The sequence below is a fragment of the Natrix helvetica genome, assembly GCF_964273705.1.
Source record: "Natrix helvetica genome assembly, chromosome: 3".
In the NCBI taxonomy this organism is placed as follows: domain Eukaryota; kingdom Metazoa; phylum Chordata; class Lepidosauria; order Squamata; family Natricidae; genus Natrix; species Natrix helvetica.
The window spans coordinates 77,717,031-77,742,065 of NC_138549.1; the positions used below are offsets into that span (position 1 = coordinate 77,717,031).

At 36.8% G+C, this 25,035-nt stretch overlaps 1 protein-coding gene across 2 annotated transcripts in view; it reads left to right on the forward strand.

Moving 5' to 3' along the window:
* The window catches only part of NR5A2 (nuclear receptor subfamily 5 group A member 2), a 122,053-nt gene that overhangs the window by 21,781 nt on the left and 75,237 nt on the right, over positions 1 to 25,035 (forward strand). For both annotated transcript variants that reach the window (XM_081947706.1, XM_081947705.1), the window contains exons 3-4: positions 1,511 to 1,652; positions 6,087 to 6,736. In XM_081947706.1, coding sequence (XP_081803832.1) covers positions 1,511 to 1,652; positions 6,087 to 6,736 — 792 coding nt within the window. The remainder of the gene's footprint in view (positions 1 to 1,510; positions 1,653 to 6,086; positions 6,737 to 25,035) is intronic.

Genomic DNA, 25,035 nt, shown 5'->3' on the forward strand with positions numbered 1-25,035 from the left:
GCCTTTAAATATTTGGTTGTCGTGAAGTGATGTAGTTGTAGAGAGACTTTCATTCCCAGCTGTCTTCAATATTGATTTTAGTTGATTTATATACATTGAGTATTATTGTTGTTGCATCTTGTTCCTGATAAATTTCAGGGCTGCAATATTGAAGGCAACTGTTTCAAGTTTTTCATCTTTCAGGTTGCAAATGTAAATTTCTCTTGACATTCTTTTTATGTTTGCACATAACATACATATAAATGTGCATACACACTCATACATACACAGCATTTTATGTCCATATTTATCTGCAAGGTGATTAAGTGGAAATCAATTAAATGGTTTTAAAATGCCATTCATCACTATGAAGAATATTTTTTTTTTTGCTCGTGCTTTTCATTTTATACGTATCAGCTGGAGTCTCAAAATTATAGGCCAGTGCCATGCACCCAGCTAATAAAACCTTAGATTGCCTTGCAATTGTGTAAAATAATTCTGGATTAGTATAGAAACCGAGCAAATTGTTTACTTTGCAGTACTAAAACAATATCATTTTAGCATGGCTTTCTGGAGTAACACATGTATAACTTTAGGGCTCTATAGAAATATTTACGCAGTTGGAACCTGTATCTGCTTAAGTTACATGAGACACATTTGGTTAAGGAAACTTTTGAGCAAGTAAGTATTCATGCTGCATCAAAAGTTAATCACACTATAATACCACCCCCATTTAATTATACTTATCATCCACTATTCCCAGACTATAAAGAGACATGAGAACCAGAATATCTGTCATTTAATACATGATTTTAATCAACATGGCCACAGGAAGTAATTTATGCAGCTGTACTTAGTGTTGGGGGAAGGGGGAAGAAAGATAGTCTTGCAAGTAACTTTCAAAATTTCAAAGAGTTTAAAATTCATCTTACAATTGAGAATCTCGATAGGCAGCTTAAAATTCAGTTTTAAATATCAGAGAATTAATGATGGACGATAAAGTGAAGAATAGTATAATAGCAGAGGCAGGAGTAACCAGAGTAACAAGCGGTAGATTGGGGAAACTTACTTTCATTTGGGATTTAGAACTGAGTTAGGATTCATATTAGTGAAATCTAAATAAATAAATAAAAATTGGCAAGGGTTGTTTTTTTTTAACACCTTAAGGAAGATTTGTTTTAAAATTTGACATTAGGTGATTTTGAAGGACACTTTTAAAAATTTGGGATAATTTGAATTTTAATTCATTTAAGTTGCTACTGGTAGCTGATGACTAAGGAAACAATAAAGATGCCTTGCCAGGATTTGATGTAAATCAACACCAGCGCAAACTAGCCTCAGAAAAATTGTGTCTGTGGCCTGGTGGGTTTCTTCCAAGGAAATCTGGAACCAAACCAGCCATTTCATAAATGCTGAATTAGCAGGATGACAGTAGAAGAGAGGACTGGGTGAAAGTTTTCATAATCTGAAGTCAATTCCTGGTTCAAGTTATTTGTTCCCAATTTGTAAATACGTTCTATCTATTTTACAGGGCTTCTTTAAGCGAACAGTCCAGAACAATAAAAGGTACACATGTATAGAAAATCAAAGCTGCCAAATTGACAAAACTCAAAGAAAACGCTGCCCTTATTGTCGGTTTCAAAAATGTCTAAGTGTTGGGATGAAGTTGGAAGGTAAGGTCTGCAATTGTTGCTGCACAAGTATAAAATACATAAGTATTAAATATAAGTCCTTCTATGTGCATTATTTAAACTGCTGTCATTTGAGGTGTTATTTCAAAGAATGATTGCTTATGATGGACCAAAAATAATGGAAGCTTATGATTCACTACTACAACTTTATCTCAAAAAGCTTTGAAGGCTCCCTTTTCCCATTTGCTGCTTATGGTACTTAGAGACTCATTTCAGATGTAAGCATTAGAACAATATGCATAATTGTATAATTATATTGTACAATTTATTGTATAATTTTCAAAGTGTGCACACTATCCAGAATTAATCATAAATACTTAGAACAAATAACACTGATTTCTTTAGGCAAACAAAATTCAATCAGAGCAGGCAAAATAAATATTGAGGGGAGAAATTGATACTGTAGTGATTTCTAAAATGAAATCATTTTAGGCATATCCAAGAGTTATAAATACTGTACATAATATTGGACATTTTTTCCCTCTCGGGGATCATTCTTGTTTATCAGTGGAATTCCTTGTATGAAAGGATTATGCAGCTGGGCTAATAATTAACTAAGCAAAGATTTAGCATTCATAGAAAGAGATCTTGGGTTTTCTTTCTTTTTTTAAACCCTCATTACTCATCCAATAGAAATAGTTTTCAGTTTTTATGAAATTATTGAGGTATATTATAATGTTCCATAAACCACTGATAAAATATGAGCTACATCTTGTCACATTATTGTATTCAGAATTTTATATATTTATTGTTTTATATAAATATAAACAATACATGTTGCTATCAAAAAGTTTTGAAACTTTTCTGATAAATATTTGCCTAATGTAGACTATTGTAGTATTTTTAACAGTGAATATTGATGGAATTCACTTTTGTCATTTTTTTTGTAACTACAAATTCACCAGTCAACATGGTTCTACCTCTGTTAGGTTAAATCATTGCTAGTTTGAAAATGATGCTGTATGTCATTTTCATTAGTTTGTAAGAATTCAAATAACAATGATAGGAGAGAAAATTCTCATGCCAAATATTTGTATTTATATATATGACTCCAGTTATGGTACTAGCTTATTCTTCATTTCTTCTCCTCATTTATATTTAATAGTCCAGTTAAAAACACAATATTGGGAACATCCCACTGATAACAATTGATCTTACTTCTAATATTTAGTACTATGCGGTTTAATGATTTTGTTGTTCATATATTTTCAAAGATGTAGAACTTTAATTTAATTATTAATAATTTCAATCTTTAGTCAACAAATAAGCAACTTAAATTTTATCTGTAGTGATTTCATTATTTTTTTTGAAGTTGCTTTAATTCTGAGATAATGCAAAATATTTGTTGTCTGAAAAAAGAGTTAGTGATTATTATTTATTTATAATTTATAAACATTTATAATAATATTTACAATTTATAAGTATTCTTACGGTTTAGTTGTATTTCAAAAAGACATCAGCATTGGTTCAGTTCATAAGTTCTCAAGCTAAAGTCTGCAAATCAGCTAATTTTCTCATTAGAAGCTCATTATTTTCTTATGGACAGATGTAGAACTTGTGAGCAGCTTAGCCCACAGAGATTGCGATCCATAAACTTTTCATTCCAGAGCAATTTAATTATGCTAATTAAACCTAACTTTACAGCTGTTCAGACCCCTCGAACTACAGCAATCTAGATTGGAATCAACAGATAATATCAGGGCAGATATAAAAGTCATTGCATCAAATATATGTTTTGAAATCTGCATTTCCAAAAATAACGATAATACAATAAATGGAGATTGGGTAGGAAGTAGAAAACAATTCTCAAGTGATTCTATATTTTGTACCCTTTTGCAAATGCACCTTAAAAGGTCAGTCTCCCATACACACAAACACATCCAAGACATGTTTGCTTCTTGTTTAGGAGCAAAAAATATTTAGAAGGTTGAGAAAGGGAGCAAGAACACAAGATGCAAGCACTCATTTGCAAATTCTTTTCAAAAGTGCTTTCGCTGTCTATATCGGCATTACCTAGAAATGTTTTGATATTTTGTACCTCTGTCTTATCCAGAGAAGCTATGATGTCTGCTACTGGCTTAATAGTCTCTCCATTTAAAAAAATCAATAAGGAGTACAAGAGTATGACAGAAGGGTGTAAAAGATTATATCACCAAAAACATGAATATTGTGGAATAAGTTAAAAACATTAGGAGGCTGCATGTACATAAAGTATTCTGTGAATAGGGATACTTCATGCTCTCTGAGCTTGTATTCTTGCAGATGTTTCATTACCCAAATCAGTGTTATCCCAAAGATGCTTTTTCAAAAGGCAACTAAAGTTTGTTTTTCCTTGAAGACCCTTCACTTTTCATCCAAGAAGCTTCAACTTCTTCAACTGAAGAAGCTTCTTAGATAAGAAGTGAAAATCTTCAAGATAAAACAACGTCCAGTTGCCTTTTGAAAAAGCACCTTTGGGACAGATTACTGAGAATCTCCATAAGCATCTTAGTGAAAATCATTAGCATTGATGATATTATTTAGGTTGGGTAATGAGATGTCTGCAAAAAAAACAGCAGAGCACCAAGAACCCCTCCGTTCAACCCTGAGCTTCAAATATTCTCCTTTATTCTTCATTGAAAAATCCCATTTATCATTTTACATACAGCCCTAATCTTTCAGAAATTGTTCAATGAAATATACCGCGATGAAGCATACCAAATGCTCCACAGAGACCTTTAATGCTAGTTTCCAAAAGAAACATGACTTGACTTCTTTGCAGAAGTTCCAGCTCTTGTATAGATACGATAATTAAGAAAAGAGATCAATGTAACTTGTTTGAATGTGTTACCTGCCTCTCATATCTTGGAAAATCCATAATCGGAGGAAACTGAATTCACCCCATTTCTAAAAAAACAACAAGCAATCAAAAATTAATGCCAGAATGTGACATTGTTGAGTAGAGTAGATAAAACTATTTAACTAAATTTTGTTAGGCATTTCTGTTTACCTTTTCTTTGCCAGCAAGAAAATAAGAGTGGATGTGTTTCTGACCAATATTTGTTTTCTTATTTATTTATTAAAGATTGCTTAGCAATATTCTCCTATAATGAACAGACTTCCTCTTTGTTATCAGCAGAATGGGAAGGAACTCCTGCTTTCAGCTATAAACGTTTTTAATATTTATATGCATGTTCCCTTGATTATGATATATAGTCTTGCATTCTAGTTCATAAATTACATTTTAGGATCAAATCATTAATTGTTAACATCTTTATGATAGTTTTATAGGTCTCTGTATACCTAGGATTTCTAATACATTTTTAATGGCATGCTAATCTATAAGATAAAAGCTTAGTAACGTAACCTCCAGCTATCTCAGCATGTCACCAAGCTGTCAAAGGCCCTTCTTATTGTCTGAATACCTTTGGGAAGGATAGTCTTGGTAAAATATTGCTGCTTTCAAAACTTGTTCTAGCCACATAATACTATAACCCAGGCCAACAATTTTTCTCCACAACCCTAATTCTGATACGATTTGAATGGCATTGGAAGTTGCAAAATCCTTTTTATTTTTGGTCTGGGTGACACTTTGCTCTCTATCATAGGCTTGAGGAAATAACAATAGTGCAATTTATTACCTCTCTCCAAAATTGGCGAGCTTCCTCTTTTCAGAGTAAAGGCTAAGGTGAAGAGCATTACATGCCTTTAAATAACATCTACTCAAGGGGTTAAGTCAAAAGAGTATAAACCTTGGGAAAAAATAAATGATAAGCATTTTGAAAAGCTGTTATTAAAAGGTCTTGCACTGCTCCCAAATGCAATTTTGAGTCCTTTGTGCTTAGCAGAAGAATTTATTAGCCCTCTCCCATTAGATTTACTAGAGAATTTAATACACTAAACTTGAATTATGCTTTTTAGATTATTCACCAGTATGCTTTCATACAGTGATGTAACAAGAAAGTAGTAAATGCTTGCAAATTAATACAATATGTTTATTCACCATGTTAAACCTTCTCAGGTGGTTCATCAAAAGTAAAATTACAATAAATAACAATAGCACTTAGACTAACATACTATTTCATATTGCCTTGCAGCATTCTCTGAGTGCTTTACAGAATAAGCATATTGCCCCCAACAATCTAATTCTTCTTTTTATAGCCTCGGAAAGATGGAAGGCTGAGTCAACCTTGAGCCGATCAAGATTGAACTCCTGGCAGTAGGCAGAGTTAGACTGCAATAGTGCATTACAACCACTGCACCACCACAGCACGCTAAAATAAAAGAAAAACCCTTAAATAGCTATACTCAACATAAACGTGTGCTATATGTTGATCAAGGACAAACAAATGATGATGATTCTTATCAGTATTTATATTTGTATCATGTCTTCAATGTGATACCTATAACTTTTTTTTTCACCGCTACATTCAACAGCTGTGAGAGCTGACCGAATGCGCGGAGGCCGGAACAAATTTGGACCCATGTACAAGAGGGACAGGGCACTGAAGCAGCAGAAGAAAGCTCTCATCCGAGCAAATGGACTCAAATTAGAAGCCATGACTCAGGTGATTCAAGCAATGCCCACTGATCTCACAATATCTTCTGCAATCCAGAACATCCATTCTGCCTCCAAAGGCCTACCTCTGAACCATACAGCCTTGCCTCCCACAGACTATGACCGAAGTCCTTTTGTAACATCTCCAATTAGCATGACAATGCCGCCACATGGTAGCCTACAAGGTTATCAGAGCTACAGTCACTTTCCAAGCCGTGCTATCAAGTCTGAGTACCCTGATCCTTATACCAGCTCTCCAGAATCGATAATGGGCTACTCTTACATGGATGGTTATCATCAAACAAGCTCACCAGCAAGTATTCCTCATCTGATTTTGGAACTCTTGAAGTGTGAGCCAGATGAGCCCCAAGTCCAAGCTAAGATTATGGCCTACTTGCAACAAGAGCAGGCCAACAGAAGCAAGCATGAAAAGCTCAACACATTTGGGCTTATGTGCAAAATGGCTGACCAAACCCTCTTCTCAATCGTCGAGTGGGCTAGGAGTAGCATATTCTTCAGAGAACTTAAGGTATGTCATGCAATTCTTTCATGGGATGTGGTCACTCTGAGAATGAGATGGGTGATACCTAAATTGGACAAATAAATAAACAAACAAGAGTTTTGGCATAAGAAAATATGGTTAGCCTTTGATTGATACAATTATATTTGTGTATTGTTCTTTGAGGAAAAAGCTGTTGAGAGAGACATTCCAAAATATTATGACTATTTTGATCTCACAAATTATCTGTGAAAACGCTGTTTTGGATGTTTAAGTCAATATTTTTTCCTAAAGCTAAGAAATCTAGGGTGTGTGACTCTGGGATCTTGCTTGACTAACTTAATTATGATTATAGGCTACTGTTAAATAACAGCATTAGTAGACATAGACCATTAGTGGGTTGCCAATTTTTTTACTACCGGTTTGGGTGCACTCTTGTGTGCACCCCTGCGCACACGCAACACTTCTGCATATGCACAGAAGCGTCTGGGTGGGTGGGCGGAGCCTCCCACTGCCCTTACTACTGGTTTGCCCGATCTGGGCCGAACTGGCAGCAACCCACCTCTGATATAGACCAGCAATGATTTGCCCTATTGCCATTGGCTTGTTTCTTGAAAGGTAGAAAAAGAGGGTTATTGATAAAGAAACAGAAAAAAAAGTCCCTTGTAAAATACTTTGAAAGCAACATTGGGAGAAAAGTATTTATAGATCCTAGTGTACAACTCCAGAAAGAAAGGATTAAAAGTATGAACTAGAATGGACAATTTATGGTCTCCAGATGTTGCTAGAGCTTCACTGGCCAAGCCGACTTGGGTTTCCAGAAGTTGAATTCCAGAATATTTGGAGATTTTCCAGGTTCCCACTCCTATTAATCAATCATTTAAGCCAGTGGCTCTCAACCTTCTCAATGCCGCGACCCTTTAATACAGTTCCTCATGTTGTGGTGACCCCCAACCATAAAATTGATGTCTCGGTTCCTAAGACCATCGAAAATATGTGTTTTCCAATGGTCTTAGGTGACCCCTGTGAAAGGGTTGTTCAACCCCCAAAGGGGTCCCTACCCACAGGTTGAGAACCACTGTTTTAAGCTATTATCAATGAGTCATAAAACCAGAAAAAAATTTGATACGGATCCATGAACATTCAACTATACTGCAAAATAGGCTATGTATACATGTTATATAAAGTAACAAATGCCTAAGACAGCCTAGTTCTGTGATCAGATATATTATGAAATCAGAGTTATTCTTCTGTTAGCTGGATTCACTGAGCAAGGTACTCTAGAAAAAAAGCAACTGTTAGACAGGAGAATCGTAATAGTTATATTACTGAAAATAATATTGTACTTTGAGGGGTCCATATGTGCAGTATATTCAAGATGAAATTCAGGATCAACAAATATTATATATGTGTTTGATATATAAACACGTATCCTGTTAGCTTGGAGCAACTCCAGAGTCTTTTAAAAATGATGTAAAAACAAGTCTCTGGATAGATTACTGAAGCCCAACAAAAATCCATATTCTAGAGTAGCAGGCTAATGAATGGTGAACAAACTGAGGAGGAGAATCAGAACAAAATCATTACTGAATGTTTCTGACCAGCAGAAGAAAGGATGTAGGTGAGAAGATGAATTGTTGTAAAGAAGACAACTGTAGGGAAGTGGGGAAACAGGATTGCAATCCATTGATGACAGGGCAAAGGACAATGAGATTACATAGTAATTACATTATTGCCTATTGCCGAGAGGCTTACTTTCCTTTTTCCCTAAAATTTATAACATTTTCTATCCCAAGAGTTTATTTTCCACTATGTGTCACATTTTGTGTGCATATTTATTTTATTTATTATAGTTATTTTTGCTACCGCAAAAGAGCTTAAGAGGATTTTTAAAATATATGTAACGTGCAGTTGAATAATTTGAATGGAAGCATATGGGGAAAAGAAAGCAAGATAAAAACTGGGTTAAACTGAGAACTTAAAATGCTATATTAAAGCTGTGGAAAATATAAAGACCCAGCATTGCAAAGAGAGTTTTTGGAAATAGTATTTTGTAAGTGGATTTGCCACTACAGACGATCTTCTCCATTTACCTGGGGTATAGGATAACTATTGAAATGCATATTCCTTTGGCAGAAAAGAAACAATGTAGTAGCAGATAACGATCAGAATATCCAATGCACATAATTTACCCATTCAATTTTGATTTAGCTAATTTTATTGAAAACTATTTTTAAGGAAATCTTCCCAAAACATTTGTGGACAACTAATCTAGAAATTCCCAATGTATGGTTACCGAAGCTAAGGGGCTATCTATGTCACATCCTTTTGGAATGTATCTCTGAAGGTCTAAAGTTTTGCATAATCAGAAGTCCCCGTGTTGATAATAAATTATCACATTATGGTGTACAGCTATATTTTTTTCCTCTTATTAGCCTTCTCTGCGCTTGAAAGGTTTGCAGATAATCTTTTAGTTTTTATATGAAAGAACGTTAGAGTTGATTAAAGACATGGACACCATTCATGAAGAAATATTCAAGAGGTAGGCCCCAAATATTGATGGAAAATAGTGAGGATGGAGTATTCAAATGTCACTGCATGTATTGGATAGAAGCCATAATGTCACATGAATTTATTGTGACTTCATCAAACAAATAATGCAGAAGATTTAATTTGCATCAATTGCATCAGGATGTGAATGAAATACAGTGCATTCTTTGCCTAACGTACTCAGTGCTATCATGTATTATGTTAATCCTCTAATTACTTTGTCTACAAAGAAACACCATAGGGGTCTTCACAGGGGCAAGCACCTAAGTGTGCAATTCAAGGCTGAGAGAGAAATTCTGCCCCTTGTATACCAGTATGTGACATGATGACACAAGCATGGAAACGACAGGTCTTGCATTGTGAAATTGCAATACATGTTTTATCATCGGGGTTAGGCACGGACCCTGTGAGCATATCTTTACCTTTATTTTGGAAATGGGCATAGAAGATATCCTGAACTCAAATGTTCCAAGTGGGAACATTTTTTTTAGAGAATGCTCCCTTGTTCATTTTTTATTCCCAGTCATCAATTAAATTCAAAGCAGCACATGCATGATAAAGATGACTGGCCAAATTTGCTTAGTTGCAGCATGATTGTGGTATCATGTACTCCCAAAGCACATCTCAAGGACATCCCTAAATCTCGCACCTTTCTGTGCTATTATTTTCCACTGGTTTCCCCATCTATTTATGTTAACCAACGCAATAGATTTCGTAACAGATTGTTCTTGAAACACCATCTTCTTTTATGGAAATGTTAAATGCCATGGAAAATTTTGAAGCTGCTGCTCCAGACAGACCTTCAGTTTCCTTCCTTAATTTTAGGAAAGCTACTTTTTTTAGATTAATGAGCAGATTTGGAATATTAAGGGCCCAACAATAATTAATTGTCACGGAAAGAATTTTCATATTCACAAAATAACTTCTATGACGGGTATGGACAATCATAAAAACATCCCTTTATGATGAGATTGCGTATCCCTGCTTTTTTAATTAAATCAATCTTTAAAAAGATTAAAATCTGGAAGGTGCTTTGGGGTGTTTGTATAACTATAATGGTATCCCTGAATACCACATGTTATATCCCACCTTAACTAATGAGGAGATAATGATAGCCACAGCACTGTGCAATCAGTCCTGAAGAGGCAGAGAGGGATTTCACTGGTTTTTCCTTTAAATGAGGATGACACTAACAAGATTCAGGCAGTTTTCAAATTACAGATCATCCTCAACTCAGGACCACAATTGAGCCCAACATTTATGTTGCTAGGTGAGAAATTTGTTAAGTGACTTTTGTTCCAATTTGTGACTTTTCTCACCAGATTTGTTAAGTGAATCACTGCAGTTCTTAAATTAGTAACACCGTTGCTAAGTGAATCTGGCTTCCCCATTGACTTTGCTTTTCAGAAGGTTGCAAAAGGGGATCACATGACTCTGGGATGCTGCAACCGTCATAAATGTGAGTCAGTTATCAAATTTCCGAATGTAAATCATATGACGAATGGGATGCTGGTCATAAATGTGAAAAATGATCATAAGTCACTTTTTTCATTGCCGCTGTAACTTTGAACAGTCACTAAATTAACTGTTGTAAGTCAAGGACTACTTGTACATAGTCATGCTCTCTCTGTATCAGCTCTCTGGGCCAATTATGGCCAAACTCTAAAGCAAGGAATCAATCTCTCTCTTCTATACATTATGAACAATGAAATAATACACATTGAGATGAGGTATAAAAAAATATGAATGAAATTTTCTAGAACATTTGTTTTGCACACCCTTGAATAGAACTTGAGTTGTGAATGGTTGAATTTTGAAAATATTAAGACTAATTAAAAGAATTAAAAAGTTCTTTTAGGAACTTTTTAAAGGCAATCACCCATCCAAGTATTACTCAGGTTCTAACCTGCTTATTTTTAAGTTTAATCATGGTCAGCTAGATGCTGCTAGAATATCTATTTACACATGTCTACCAATAGCATTTTTAAGACTAACCATACTTAGTCCTTGTTGAGGTGGGACTTTTTCTTTCTTTCTTTCTTTCTTTCTTTCTTTCTTTCTTTCTTTCTTTCTTTCTTTCTTTCTCTCTTTCTTTCTTCCTTTCTTTTTTAGCATTTTGCCCATATTAAATGGTTGATGCCAGGAGACAGAAGAAAGCAATAACCCAATTCCTTCTGTCTCTTGAATTACTTTCACAAAAGACTAGCTTTGTAAGTTGGTAGCATTACAAATTTTAGGCTTCTTTTAGAGGCAGCTTCAGCCATTATTGTTCCCCGAGGTAACCTGCAAATGGGATTTGGTGATAATAAATACATATTAAACTGTCTACCAAATGAGATAGGTAGGACTTCTCATTCTGTTTAATAGCAGAATGGTTATTTCTGTGGTGTATGGATAGTAATCCTAACCTCACATTTATGAGGTTGATTTGATTTATGCATCACATCAAGCTTGTTTTTTCCAGTATAATGTGAACTGTGAATGTAGTCATAGACTGCAAAACAGTACATTTATGATTCAACTACGTTTTTAGGGATTTAACCTTAACAGAATAACAGAGTTGGAAAAAAATTTGGGCATCTTCTAGTCCAACTCCCTGCTCAAGCAGAAGATCTTATGCCATTTCAGACAAATAGTTCTCCAATCTCTTCTTTAAAACATCCAGTGATGGAGTAGTACCCACAATTTCTGAAATCAAGCCATTCCACTGGTTAATTGTTCTGACTGTCAAGAAATTTCTTCATTCTACGTTGCTTCTCTCCTTGATTAGTTTCCATTCATTGCTTCTTGTTCTGCCTTCAGGTTCTTTGGAGAATAGCTTGACTTCCTCTTCTTTGTGGCAGCCCCTTAGATAGTGGAACATTGCTATCATGTCACCCCTAGTCCTTCTTTTCATTAAACTAGGTAAAGGTAAAGGTTCCCCTCACACATATGTGATAGTCATTCCAAACTCTAGGGTGTGGTGCTCATCTCTGTTTCTAAGCCAAGGAGCCAGCACTGTCCAAAGACATCTCTGTGATCTTGTGGCCAGCATGACTAAATGCTGAAGGCACATGGAGCGCTGTCACCTTCCCACCAAAGTGTTCCCTATTTTTCTACTTGCATTTTTTACATGCTTTTGAGCTGCTAGGTTGGCACAAGTAACGGGAGCTCACTCTGTTATTGAGCACTAGGGATTCGATCTGCCCAACTGCCGACCTTCTGATCGACAAGCCCAGCGTCTTATTTGAATCCCACCACTGAGTGAAGTGCTTAGGGTTTTGACTGCTTTGTTGTTGTTTTGCTGTTGTTTTTTAACATGCCATCATTTAAGATTGTCTCAGTAAAATAGGAATCAAACAGGATAATGTAGCAAATGATAGCATTTATGGAAATAATCTGGGAAATTGTTTTTTTTTTTTAAGTTGGCGAGCTGGACAAAAAGCTTTTAGCAAAGCTCTTTCCTTGTTGCCTCAAGTTCTAGTTCTGCTTTCAGCAACTGGCAAGAGACAGAAATCTCTCTTCCTTGACATGAAAGTGATATCTACATTTCCCCCCCCCCCTCAATTCACAGGGGACGTCCTAACAAAACATGCATAGGCTGTGTCTACCCGAGAGTGAAGTTAAAGGCTTTGACCAAATCTGGCTTGCTTGCTCGTTGGAGAACGGGAAGCTTTCTGTGAAAATGAGTTGCTAAATAAAAATCTTGGATCAGAAACATCTTAATGATGATTTTAAAAAAGCGTTGAGGCAACAATAAACAAAGGAAATATGCATGAATAAAGTGTTCTGAAAAGGCAGGCAACAAGTCTTTAAAGGCTATAAATACCACTTAAGCTAGGTCACTATTATTAGCAGAGGTTGAACAAAAGAAGACATCCAGAAATAGATACGATGGCCTGAGTAAGGGATAGCATGAAATGTCTTGTTTAACCTTACGCAGATATTGTTGCCATAGCATAGGAAATGGTTTTAGCTGGCTCATGAGTTCTGTGGAATTGAAGGATGTTTCCACGTTGTCCGTTTGCCAAGGAAATTCCTTTACAGGCCTGTTTGCTAAACAGAGGAAATATCAGCCTCCGGGAGTGTCATTGGATGAGATGGCAACATCCATCTTCATTCTGGAAGGCTGCTGCATTGTTGATTTGCTGGCTTGGAAGCGTCTTCTAAAATGTATAGGGATATTTCATCTTGATGATGCACTTTTTGAGTGCCGAAGGTTAGTAGTGTTGAATAGTAGAAGGATTGGTTGCAAAAATCACAATACAGTATAGCAAACAGCTCCTTCCAATTTGGTCTTGTGTGATTGTCACATGTTGTGTCACAATAATGCAACATGTGTAGCCATGTTGCTATTGTCTTCAGATTGCATTATGTGATACCATAAAGATGGCTTGGAATTCTCGACTCACGTTCTCGACTTACAACCACAATGGTTGATAAGTGAGAAATTTGTTAAGTGAGTTTTGTCCCATTTTACGACTTTTCTTGCCACGTTTGTTAAATGAATCACAGTTGTTAAATTAGTAACATGGTTGTTAGGTGAATGCAGCTTCCTCATTGACTTTGTATCATCAGAACGATGCAAAAGATGATCACTTGACCCTGGGACATTGCCACTGTCATAAATAGGAACCCTGTTGTCAAGCATTCGCATGTAAATGATGGGACCATGGGGATGCTGCAATGGTCATAAGTGTGAAAAATTATCACAAGTCACTTTTCTCACTGCCGCTTTACCTTCGAACCGTCACTAAATGAGCTGCTGAAAGTCAAAGTCAATTTTTGATGTAAAAATTAGGTGGTGTGATAACTAATGTAAAATAAGATTTAGGCTATATTTGTATCCAAATCCGTTCAAGGGTGGATGGATGGCACAAGGAGCTGTTTTTTTCCATACTTCCACTAGAAGCAATCTTCCAGTAGGCAAACATGCTTAATATAATCCCGGTCTTTGAGAAAGATACAGAACATCCCAGCATGCTGATAAAGCTTTCCTGTGTTCCAATAATAAAACCAGTGTCTTCTGTACCAGCAGTTTCCAGTTCCTTTGTAGCAGAACAACTTGTGAAGACAAAGTCACTCCTCAGTAACCAACCTGCAGTATCAGTGAGGCAGCCGGGAAACAGATGTTCACCAGGCTATACAATTTGTTGTCACTGTCAATATTACATGGCCCTGTTCCCAACGGAAATTGTTTGTGGATGGGAAAGAATGTGAGGGGGGGGGACAAGGGGGGGGGAGAGAATCATATCTCAAAGGGGTTTATATTTCTCTCTCTGGATGCAGAGCCCATTGTGAGGAGGTAATTGTGACACTGGAGCAGCCTCAGCTAATCATAATGAAGTGCATTGGCAGCTTAGATTTGATTACATGTAATAAATATATATTTGCCCAAGTTTACCTGTGTGTGTTTCTTCAGTTTTCTCTATTCCCGGAATTCATAGGGAACCAAATGATCCATCCAAATTTCAACATTCTTTATTCTAGTTGATTTTAGTTGGGGAGGTGAGGACGTACGGTAAATTTAACAACGGGGGAAGATTTAGTAAGTCCACAGAGGTATATCGTTTAAAAGCCAAAAAAGGCATTTTTTTAAAAAAAGGTTGTGATTTAAATGTTGGCTACGGTAAAAATAATCTGTCTTGTTCAGTTGCAATGGAACAAAAAGTTTGTATTGAGAAATCAATACAGTTTGTGTACGTTCTTATAAAGTTCTTTTCTTTTTTTCATCACCACATAACATCACTCTCAGGAACTCGTATTTAGCTGTGGAGAAAATGCAGAAAACATTCCCAAAATATGACATAAGTTTCCCCATCCATAAGTATTTTATTTTTTAAAAGCTATACAATATAATTTACAATATAAATGTTAGGCACAGTTTTTATGTCATTTGGAGAATCAAGTTATAATTTTCATTTTATGTGATTCTATTTATACAACAGAATATATAAACTTTATTTTAAAAAAACAATTTAAAATACTAATTAGCTGATCAAAGATAAACGCCAAGCAATCACAAAGTAGTCCTCAACTTATGACCAGAATTGAACCCAACATTTATGTTGCTAAGTGACAAATTTGTTAAGTGAGCTTTGCCCCATTTTATAACTTTTCTTGCCACATCTATTAAGTAATCACTATAGTTATAAGTTAGTAATATGGTTGTTAAGTGAATCTGGCTTCTCCATTGATCTTGCTGGTCAGAAGGTTGCAAAAGATGATCATATGACCCTGAAACGCTGCAACTATCATAAATACCAGCCAGTTGCCAAGTATCCAAATTTTGATCACGTGACTATGGGGGTGCTGCAATGCTCAGTGTGAAAAATGGACAGAAGTCACTTTTTCAGTGCTGTTGTAATTTTGAATGGTCACTAAATAAATTGTTGTAAGTCGAGGACTACCTGTACACAATAGATCTTTTGATCTAACATTCATCTAACGTTACAAAGCTCAAATATGCGTAGAAATTATGTCATAAACATAAGAATTAGCCCTAGTTTCTTTCATTAAAAAGGCATTTATGTTTATTGGTTTTTGTGGAAGCATTCTAAGCCAGATAGATTAATGTACATCGTTTAGTAATGTTTGCCACAAGAAATGCTTTTTGCTGGAAGAAAGTGAACTTCAGAGTATATTTATCTGCCATATCATCCTTTTCAAAGATTGTTCAGATTTCCAGAAATCTTCATAATGATAGACATAATCTCAGAGTGTATTGTTGACAGTAAACGATGGTTTCATTAAATGATTTCCATTAGATGGGCAGTTTCCCTCCTTCACTTTCTATTTTCATTTGTAGTAAGAACAGAATAAACAAACACATGACTTAGATAATGGAAAGGATAGATCGGAAAGGATATCTTTTCGCAGTGTGTGAATGTTGTCTAATGCAGATATTAATCTGGCTTATTTTAAATCAGGGTTTGCAAGTCAAGCATTAAAGTCTTGGAGAATGTTGCTTCTTTTCTCCTCTCATTGATAAGTTAAAAATTGTCCTTCTCCTTCTCCATCTTGTTCTTGTTCTTCCCTTCCTCCTTCCTTCTTCTGCACTACATTATGTATTGACACAAGGAATGATTAACACAAACCTTCTCCCTTAACCATCATTTGAAAACTCACTTCAAACCATAGCTTCAGCAAACTTAGAAGTGATGTCCAGACATGGTTGTTAACTTCCTGGAGGAATGGCAAAATAAATTTTTGGTAGTAAGTGGGGGAGAGCAAGGCAAATAATTTTCAGTAAATTAATATTATGTTTGTACTGAAACTCAACCTTTTTCAAACCGGCAAAATCAAAACAAGCTTCTAATAATTTCAGATATTGACTATGTCACAATCATATTCTTCTAGAACTACAATCTTGGCATATTATAATACAGAATCAGATGATCCTCTTTGATTGTCATTCTCAGGAACCTTTAGAACAGTATTTAATTTCCATTTTTAAAAAATGTTTTTATTTTATTAAATGTATTATGTATGCCCACTCCAAAAGACTTCTTAAGAGTAACTTAGATTTTAAGCTGGCGCCGACCTTAGCTCCCACCATTATTTCTTATTTCTACTGTAGTTGAACAAATAGTATCATGAGAAATAGTATAAAGCATACCAGTCAGATTTCTTGGGTCATGCAAATAGCAAAAAAAATAATCTAATGTAAGTATATGTATCTCTTTCTTTTAAATTTTAGCTGACTACTCAGTCATTCCATAGCTCCCATTTCTACTTTACTGATAATCTTAAAAATGAGTTTTTGGCACGGTGTTATTATTATATAATTGTCTATGTTGTCGAGTCTTTGAAAATCATGGCAAAGTATGATGGCCAGGGGTGGTATTCACTTACCTTCCTTATCGGTTTGCAAATGTGAATGCATGGACCACCTTTTGCACATGCACAGGAGGTTATGCATTATGTCAAGGCGGATGGGCGGAGCCTCCCGCAACCGCTGCTACCGTTTCTTCTGAACCGGAGACAACTGGCTGAATACTGCCTCTGATGATGGCATATTAAAAATAGAATAAAGAGAGGCAATTTGGCCTAGTGGTTAAGGCTAGAAACCAGGAGACTGTGAGTTCTAGTCCTGCCTTGGGCATGAAGGCTGGCGGGGTGATTTGCGGCCAGTAATTCTCTCTCAAGGTCCATGACAAGATAGTCAATATCTGTCACAACCAGTGAATCAACACTCATTTGATCCAAAAAAGTGGACCCTGAATTTGTAGAAAAACACTATGAATAATAAAACATTAAAGATAGAATAACAATTTAGAATAAGAAGTAACACAGCAAACAGATAGAAGGAAAAAAAATAGCTATCAGCCAATTGCTTCTCAGGTTTTTGGCTAAGATCAAGTGGAATTTATCAACCTCATAATGAGTGAACAATCACTTCATAGTGGCAAAAATTACCCACTAATGTCCCTCTGGAAAAGTTTCAGCCGTAAAGGCTTCCACAATGCTCTCACTGAGCCAATAGCAGTCTACAGAGAAGAAAGAGAAAATCTTACATAGAACAAGATTTATGTAAGAGGAAAGAAACATGCATTCAGGCACATTAGCATATTTTGCCTGCAATGGTTTCTCAATTTAAGCTAAAACTACGTAAAATTCCCAAATTGTGTTAATTCCCAAGAAAATGGGATAGAAAGAGATTTGAAAGATAGCCTTGTGAATAGGGAAGGTACATTCTTTCAATTCTTTTCTTTTCCTTTTCCTCTTTAAAGCCATTTTTCTCACAACAGAATTAATTCTAATGGAACCCACAACAGAGGAAAACAACAAGAGGGAAATTAATACAAATTAATTTTCTCTCCCAAGCCACCAGTTTACTACATCAGTCCAGTCCTTGCTGTACTTTATATTTCCTTCCCGTCTGATAACATAGCTTTGACTCTTTGAAACACTTTTGTCGTATATAAATTTTGCTGTTCAATTTTTAAGATCAGTCTTCTTCAGCAATGACACTTTGAGGAAAGTTTAAACCAGTGGTTCTCAACCTGTGGGTCGGGACCCCTTTGGGGGGGTCGAATGACCCTTTCACAGGTGTCGCCTAAGACCATCAGAAAACACATATTTTCGATGGTCTTAGGAAGCGAGACACCAATTTTATGGTTGGGGGTCACCACAACATGAGGAACTGTATTAAAGGGTTGTGGCATTGGGAAAGTTGAGAACCACTGGTTTAAACAAAGCCTTCCCTTAGCCCAATTTATCATAGACTAGTACTTCTGAACCTGTGTTCCGTGGAACCCTGGGGGCCTGTGTGATGTCAAAGGGTGACATTTGATGACATGTTATGATTTAAGTTGGGGGGGGCATGGCCATGGTCTGTAGTGACAAAAGGTATTTAAAGAGGTCCATGGTGGAGAAAAAGTTAAGAACCATCATCATAAACCAATGTTTCACACGTTAAGATGCATAGACTGCAATACAGGTAGTTCTTGACTTTCAACAGTTCACTTTGTGACCCGTCGAAATTACAACGGCACTGAAAAAAAAGTGACTTATGACCATTTTTCCACGCTTATGATCACTGCAGCATCCCCATGGTCATGCCATATACACTCAGATGCTTGACACCTGGTTTACATTTATGACAGTATCAGTGTCCAGGGTCGTGTGATCATCTTTTGCAACATTTTGTCAAGCAAAGTCAACTGGGAAAGCCAATTTCACTTAACATGGGTGTTATTAATTTAACAACTGCAGCGATTCACTTAACAATGTGGCAAGAACAGTCATAAAATGGGGCAATATTCACTTAACAAATCTCTCACTTAGCAACATAAATGTTGGGCTCAATTCTGGTCATAAGTTGAGGACTACCTGTACTCTTTCATGGAGTGAAAGTCCATAAATCTTACATACGTCAATGTTGGCAAAGCAACATTGCCCGAAATCAATGGCAGGAGAGATACTGAGAAGAGATGATGGCCACAACCATCTCAAACCTATGCTGGATGCCCCAAACTTCAGTGTGAATTTTTAAAAGTCAACCATTTTATTTCTAGCACTTCTTAGAAGAAAGAATGAAATCCCATCATTATCATGGAAAGAAATTGGCCTTTAATATTTCACTTCAGTCACATTTTCTAGAATATAATAAATACATATTTTTTTGCAGAAATAAGAACAATCAAGAAATGAGCCACAACAGTTCACCATACAGTAGATGTGCTGCTGTTAAAATCTACAGAAAAAGATGCATCAGGCAGTTGTGGAAGGGTTGATTAAGTATTTTATTAAATTACTATGTCAATGAAGATTCTCAATCATCCAGGTAGAGTTGTCTAGAAGCTGAGTCATAGCAACTAAACTTTCCTTCTTTCTTTTTCTTTCAATTGAAAATGTTTTGTGGCTTATCCAAGTAGCTTCTTCAGTCTGAGCAAGTTGGTTAAAGGGCCCCCATAAATGTCTTCCAGGATAAATGTCTATGGAGATTCTCAGACATCCAAGCCATGGTTGTCCCAAAGGTTCCTTTTTACCTTGAAGATGCTTCGCTTCTCATCCAAGAAGCTTCTTCAGTTCTGACTCCTTCACTCCTGTTTGAGTAGGGGGATTGGACTAGAAGATCTCCAAGGTCTCTTCCAACTCCGTTATTCTGTTAACACTTCTGCCCAGGGACCCCAGCCCTCTAACCCAAGGCTGGGACAACAGCTAGGTCTTCCTAGCTTTTCAGGATGCTGTCAGGTTAAGAGCCACGTGGATATCAGGGAGATCCTTATTTCAGAGGATGGGCATTACAACAGAGAAGGCATGCATCCTGAGTCCCAATAGATATTATTGCTTAACTCTAAGGAACTGGCGTATGGATGCTCTATTGGATTGAATCAGCCAACTGCTACCACAGGAGACAGAAAGTCCTTCAAATATCCAGGTTTGATGTCACGTAGGGTATTACAGGTCATAACCAGCATTTGAAAATATAACAGGAACTAGTGCAGCGTGCAAAGCAGAAGTGTTACATAGGTACACCAAGGTTTGCCCATCACTGCCCATGCCACTGTTTCTGGATTAATTCAAGCTTCTGAGTGGTTGTGGGGTGACCAGGGTATGAGTGACTATGATACTCGGAAATGGAAGATTCAACAGTGTGTATGAATCTCCCCCAGACAACTTCTTGGTGGCTGTCCATTAACCCTGGGTTTAATGACTCCATTAGGAGAATAGGGATGCTGTGGCTCAGTGGCTAAGACGCTGAGCTTGTCGATCTGAAAGGTTGGCAGTTTGGCATTTCAAATCCCTAGTGCAGTGTAACAGAGTGAGCTCCCATTACTTGCCCCAGCTTCTGCCAACCTAGCAGTTCAAAAGCATGTAAAAATGCAAGTAGAAAAATAGGAACCACCTTTGGTGGGAAGGTAACAGTGCTCCGTGCGCCTTCAGCATCTAGTCATGCCGGCCACATGACCATGGAGACATCTTTGGACAGTGCTGGCTCTTCAGCTTTGAAACAGAGATGAGCACCGCCACCTAGAGTCAGGAACAACTAGCACATATGTCCAAGGGAAACCTTTACCTTAGGAGAATAAGCGGATGACTGCACTAGGAGAATAAATATGGTGGCCCAAAATGGCATTAGGACCAGTTTACCTTCTTTTGAAGTTAAATGCATTGATGTAAATCATCATCTTAAAGTGTCTACCATTATAGCCATGAGACAAATCCTCTGGCATTTAAGATTCTGCGAATTAATTCCAGGATCAAGGCTGTTCTAAAACTGTTTTTCTAGATGAGCCTCTGCGTTAAGAGAAAAAGGAGGAGGATGGTCTATTTGGTTTAGCTAATTGAATAACAGAATAAGAACATTCAACACTGAAAGCACTTTTATTGACAGAATTAGGCCTGTCAGAAAGTATTACTTTTTGTTATCTGCCAGGGCATAGATCATTTACACCTAACATGAGTTTTTGTCTTCTTTTTAACAGGAGGCCTGTAGAACTGTAGAATTTAGGTTAGCATGATCTGTAAAATAAAATTGTAATATGAGCAATAATAACAGTAATAGGTAAGTTTGCCTTATTATACAAGATGTAGATAACTGTGATGAAGCCTTTTATCATATTAATATTTAAATCTAAAATTTAAAAATCTACAATTTAGAAAGGCCTAAAGGAACATTCTAATAATTGGTATCTTCCTTATATAAATTCTTTTAACTTCTGGAACTTCTGTTTGTTCCATTAGAGAAAATGTGTAAGTACAGTTCAGTACACATTTCCTAACACTTTATTTTGTGAAAAAGCAAATTAAAATAGAGAATCAAACAATTTGTGCAGTGCCATGGTCCCATTTCTGTCTTGTGATGCACCATTTAAAAAAAAATAGGCATTTTATTTCTCTGATATCTAATCTAATTGGACTTTCACTACTTAAAGAACTTGAGTGAACAGCAATAACATTTACATTTAGAATGTAAATTTCATCACCACCATATCTGAGATCATAAAAGCAGATAATAATTTATGAAAAAGAAAAAAAATAAATGTCCATACCAGATGAGCTGTTAAAGTCACAGCAGGGGTGAAGGAAGGTTGTGTAAGAACTTTCCTTTCAACTGCATCCAGCAGAGAAATCTTCGATGTACAAAGCAGCTGGGAAACTTCAACTTGAATTGTTGAATTGAAAATAGAAATTAGTTTTGATTAAGCTTTGTTCCTTTCTAGGTAACCATTCCTGAAATTTAGGGTCATAGCTTTGCTTGGCATACATGTATAAAAACAGGATTTTGTTCCACATTAAGTCTTTCGGGGGCACGAATATAATTTCTGTTGTCTATAAATCCCTTTGTAAAATATTCCTTGAAATGTTTTTACCTGAATCTTAAGAATGCATGTGTTGTGGGTGGGTGTTGGTGTGTATACATATGCACACATACACGTACATACAAACACTCTGACAGATTTATAAGATTGGGAACATTTTGAAAATAAGATCATACCGATTCATAATTCAAAATATTTCATAATTATAGTTACATTGTGATTTGCCAAGACGCAAACACATCACAGAGAGAACCTATATGCCTATTTTCTAGCTCTGTATATATAATTTTTAAATTACATCTGCAAAAAAAACAATCAAGCTCAGAGATCACCTTGAACCCCATAATTTTATACTTGATTTTCCATTTTTAAAAAAATGCTAACAGTTGTAAGGATGGCAAACTATGTATTGTGAATGTATTAATTAATTGGCTATTTCCTTCTTCATCAGATTAGCTTCATCATATTTGCAACAAAAGATACACTATTCTGTAATTGTAATTTTAATTTTAAAATTAAAAGCAATAGTCACTTATTTTTGTTTTCCTAAACATATTGATAAAGTGTGTCTCTAATCAGAATTCAAACAATTTTAGAGCAAGTTCCTAAGTGGCTCCTGTATCACCACGCTATATGTAGACATACTACGTTTCACAAAACAGAAAAAGGAAAGAAATCTGGTTCATGGCATATTTTTCACATTTGTGTATATGTATGTACATACAGTATCTGTGAATGTGTTATTGTTATCAGCTTGAATCAATCTACTGCAAGATGAAGGCCACTTCACTAAAAATGATGGATTATCTAACATACTAGTCCAGAGAGGGTTGTTATTTCTATCTCCCAGTTCAGGGCTAACAGAGTGACTGCTCTAAAATCATCCAACTACTTTCTGTGCCTAAAGAAGGAGTAGAACCAGGGTTTCTCCAGTCCTAATCCAGCACCATAGCATCACACTACATTACCCTGTTTTTCACGTAGGGTGGGTGTGTAAGTATTTTCCTTACTGTTCTCTGAGCTATCCCTTCTCTCTGCCTCTTGGAGCAGTTATGGTAGCACTGTTTTTTAAACCATCCTCTGGCTTAGTTTTTGTCTGGTTACACCTCCTGGCCTCTAGAAATACAAATCTCCAAATAGCAATAGCAACAGCACTTAGATTAATATACTACTTCACAGTGCTTTCCAGCCCTCTCTAAGCGGTTTACAGAGTCAGCCTGTTGCCCCCAATGTGGGCCCTCATTTTACTCACCTAGGAAGGATCGAAGGCTGAGTCAACTTTGAGCCTGGTAAGATTCGAACTGCCGAATCACAGGGAGCCGGCAGTCAGCAGAATTAGCTTGCAGTACTGCATTCTAACACTGCGCCACCACGGCTCATGATGAGAAACATCTTGAGAAATAGAGCTCCACCTAGCACATATTCATAGAACTGTGGCTAGCTGGTCCTAGATTTATGACAGGCTGCTTAGCCACCATTCAAAGTTATGACAGATCTTCCTGGACATACTTACAACTTGGTTCCAACAGCTGTTTCTCAGCATAATCACTTGAGTTAGCCCACAGGTACAGCCATTTACAATGTCTGGTGGTTATGTCATCATGTTTTATGAAGTTTGTGCCTGAGATAAGCATTTACTTCCAGTTTTTAGCAAAACTGGCCCAATTACCCTGGCTTTCGCTTAACAACTGCTGCAAAAAATGGATAGATCATGTGGGCGACCTGTTTTATGACCACCACAACTCACTATGCTGATGAGCCGGCTCCATTGTGGTTATAAGTCAAGGACTACCTCAGTGGTGGGTTTCAATTTATTTTATTACCGGTTTGTTTGTGTTCTCGAGCGCACGCACACTCATTGGACGCTTCTGCACATGCGCAGAAGCGTCCGGGCAGGTGGGCAGAGCCTCCTGCCACTGCTACTACCAGTTCGCCCAATGCAGGGCGAAGTGGCAGAAACCCACCTCTGGACTAACTGTATATGCATTGACTCATAATACCAAGATGCGCCTTCCTTCTTCCTCTTATATTCAGTATAGTAAAAACTGCTGGGTGTATTTCAGATTGTTCCGTGTTAGAACTATGGGCAGGTCCACTACATTGAGATTTAACATTGTAGGAAACTTGAATGACCCAGGCTGCTCCAAAGAGGCTATTAGCAACAGCAGTAGGATATAGCTGTCTAAAACACACACACACATACACACAGAATGAAAGAGAGAGAGAGACCTCTATAATGCTGTTCTATAAGCATATATGTTCCTCAGGTAATGATCTTTGTTGTAAGAATAGGAAGATGTTAAGAAGTAGTGTAAATAAGACTTACAGTTGTAAATTGTTGAAGGCAGTGGTGGGTTTCAATTTTTTTTAGAACCTCTTCTGTAGGTGTGTACTGCTTTGTGGGAGTGGCTTGCCAGCCATGTGACCGGGTGGGAGTGGCTTGCCAGCCTTGTGACCGAGTGGGAGCGGCTTGGCAGTCATGTGACTGGGTGGGCGTGGGCAACTTGTAAAATGTGGTGAAACTCCTTTAACAACACTCTTGCTTAGCAACCAAAATGGTGGCTCAGAAACTCTGGCATTTGAAGCACGCAAGTCTTAAAGCTGTCAAGTTACAAGACCCTTCCACCCCTAACCCTTTAGGAAAAAAAACCCAGGGGTGTTCAAACTTGACAGCTTTAAGACTTGTGGACTTCAACTCCCAGAATTCCTCCTCTCACTCTTTATCTTGCTGATGTGCGGATGGAAGGAGCTGGAACCGGTTCTAAACGGCATTATAGAACAGGTTAGAACTGGCAGGAACCCACCCCTGGTTGAAGAGATATGAGATTGGATTGGGGGGGTGAGAATCAACCTAAATATCTGGACAAGTCATTTTCTTCCTTGCCAAATAGAAAAATATCTGCGGTTAAGGGTACTTTTGCTTCTCTTATCAAGAGAGAGAGGGGGAGTTTTCAGAAAAGGGAACAATTCATATATTGTTTAATATCACTTTGCAAACCACCACCACCCCTCCCGAAGTTAGCTACGGCG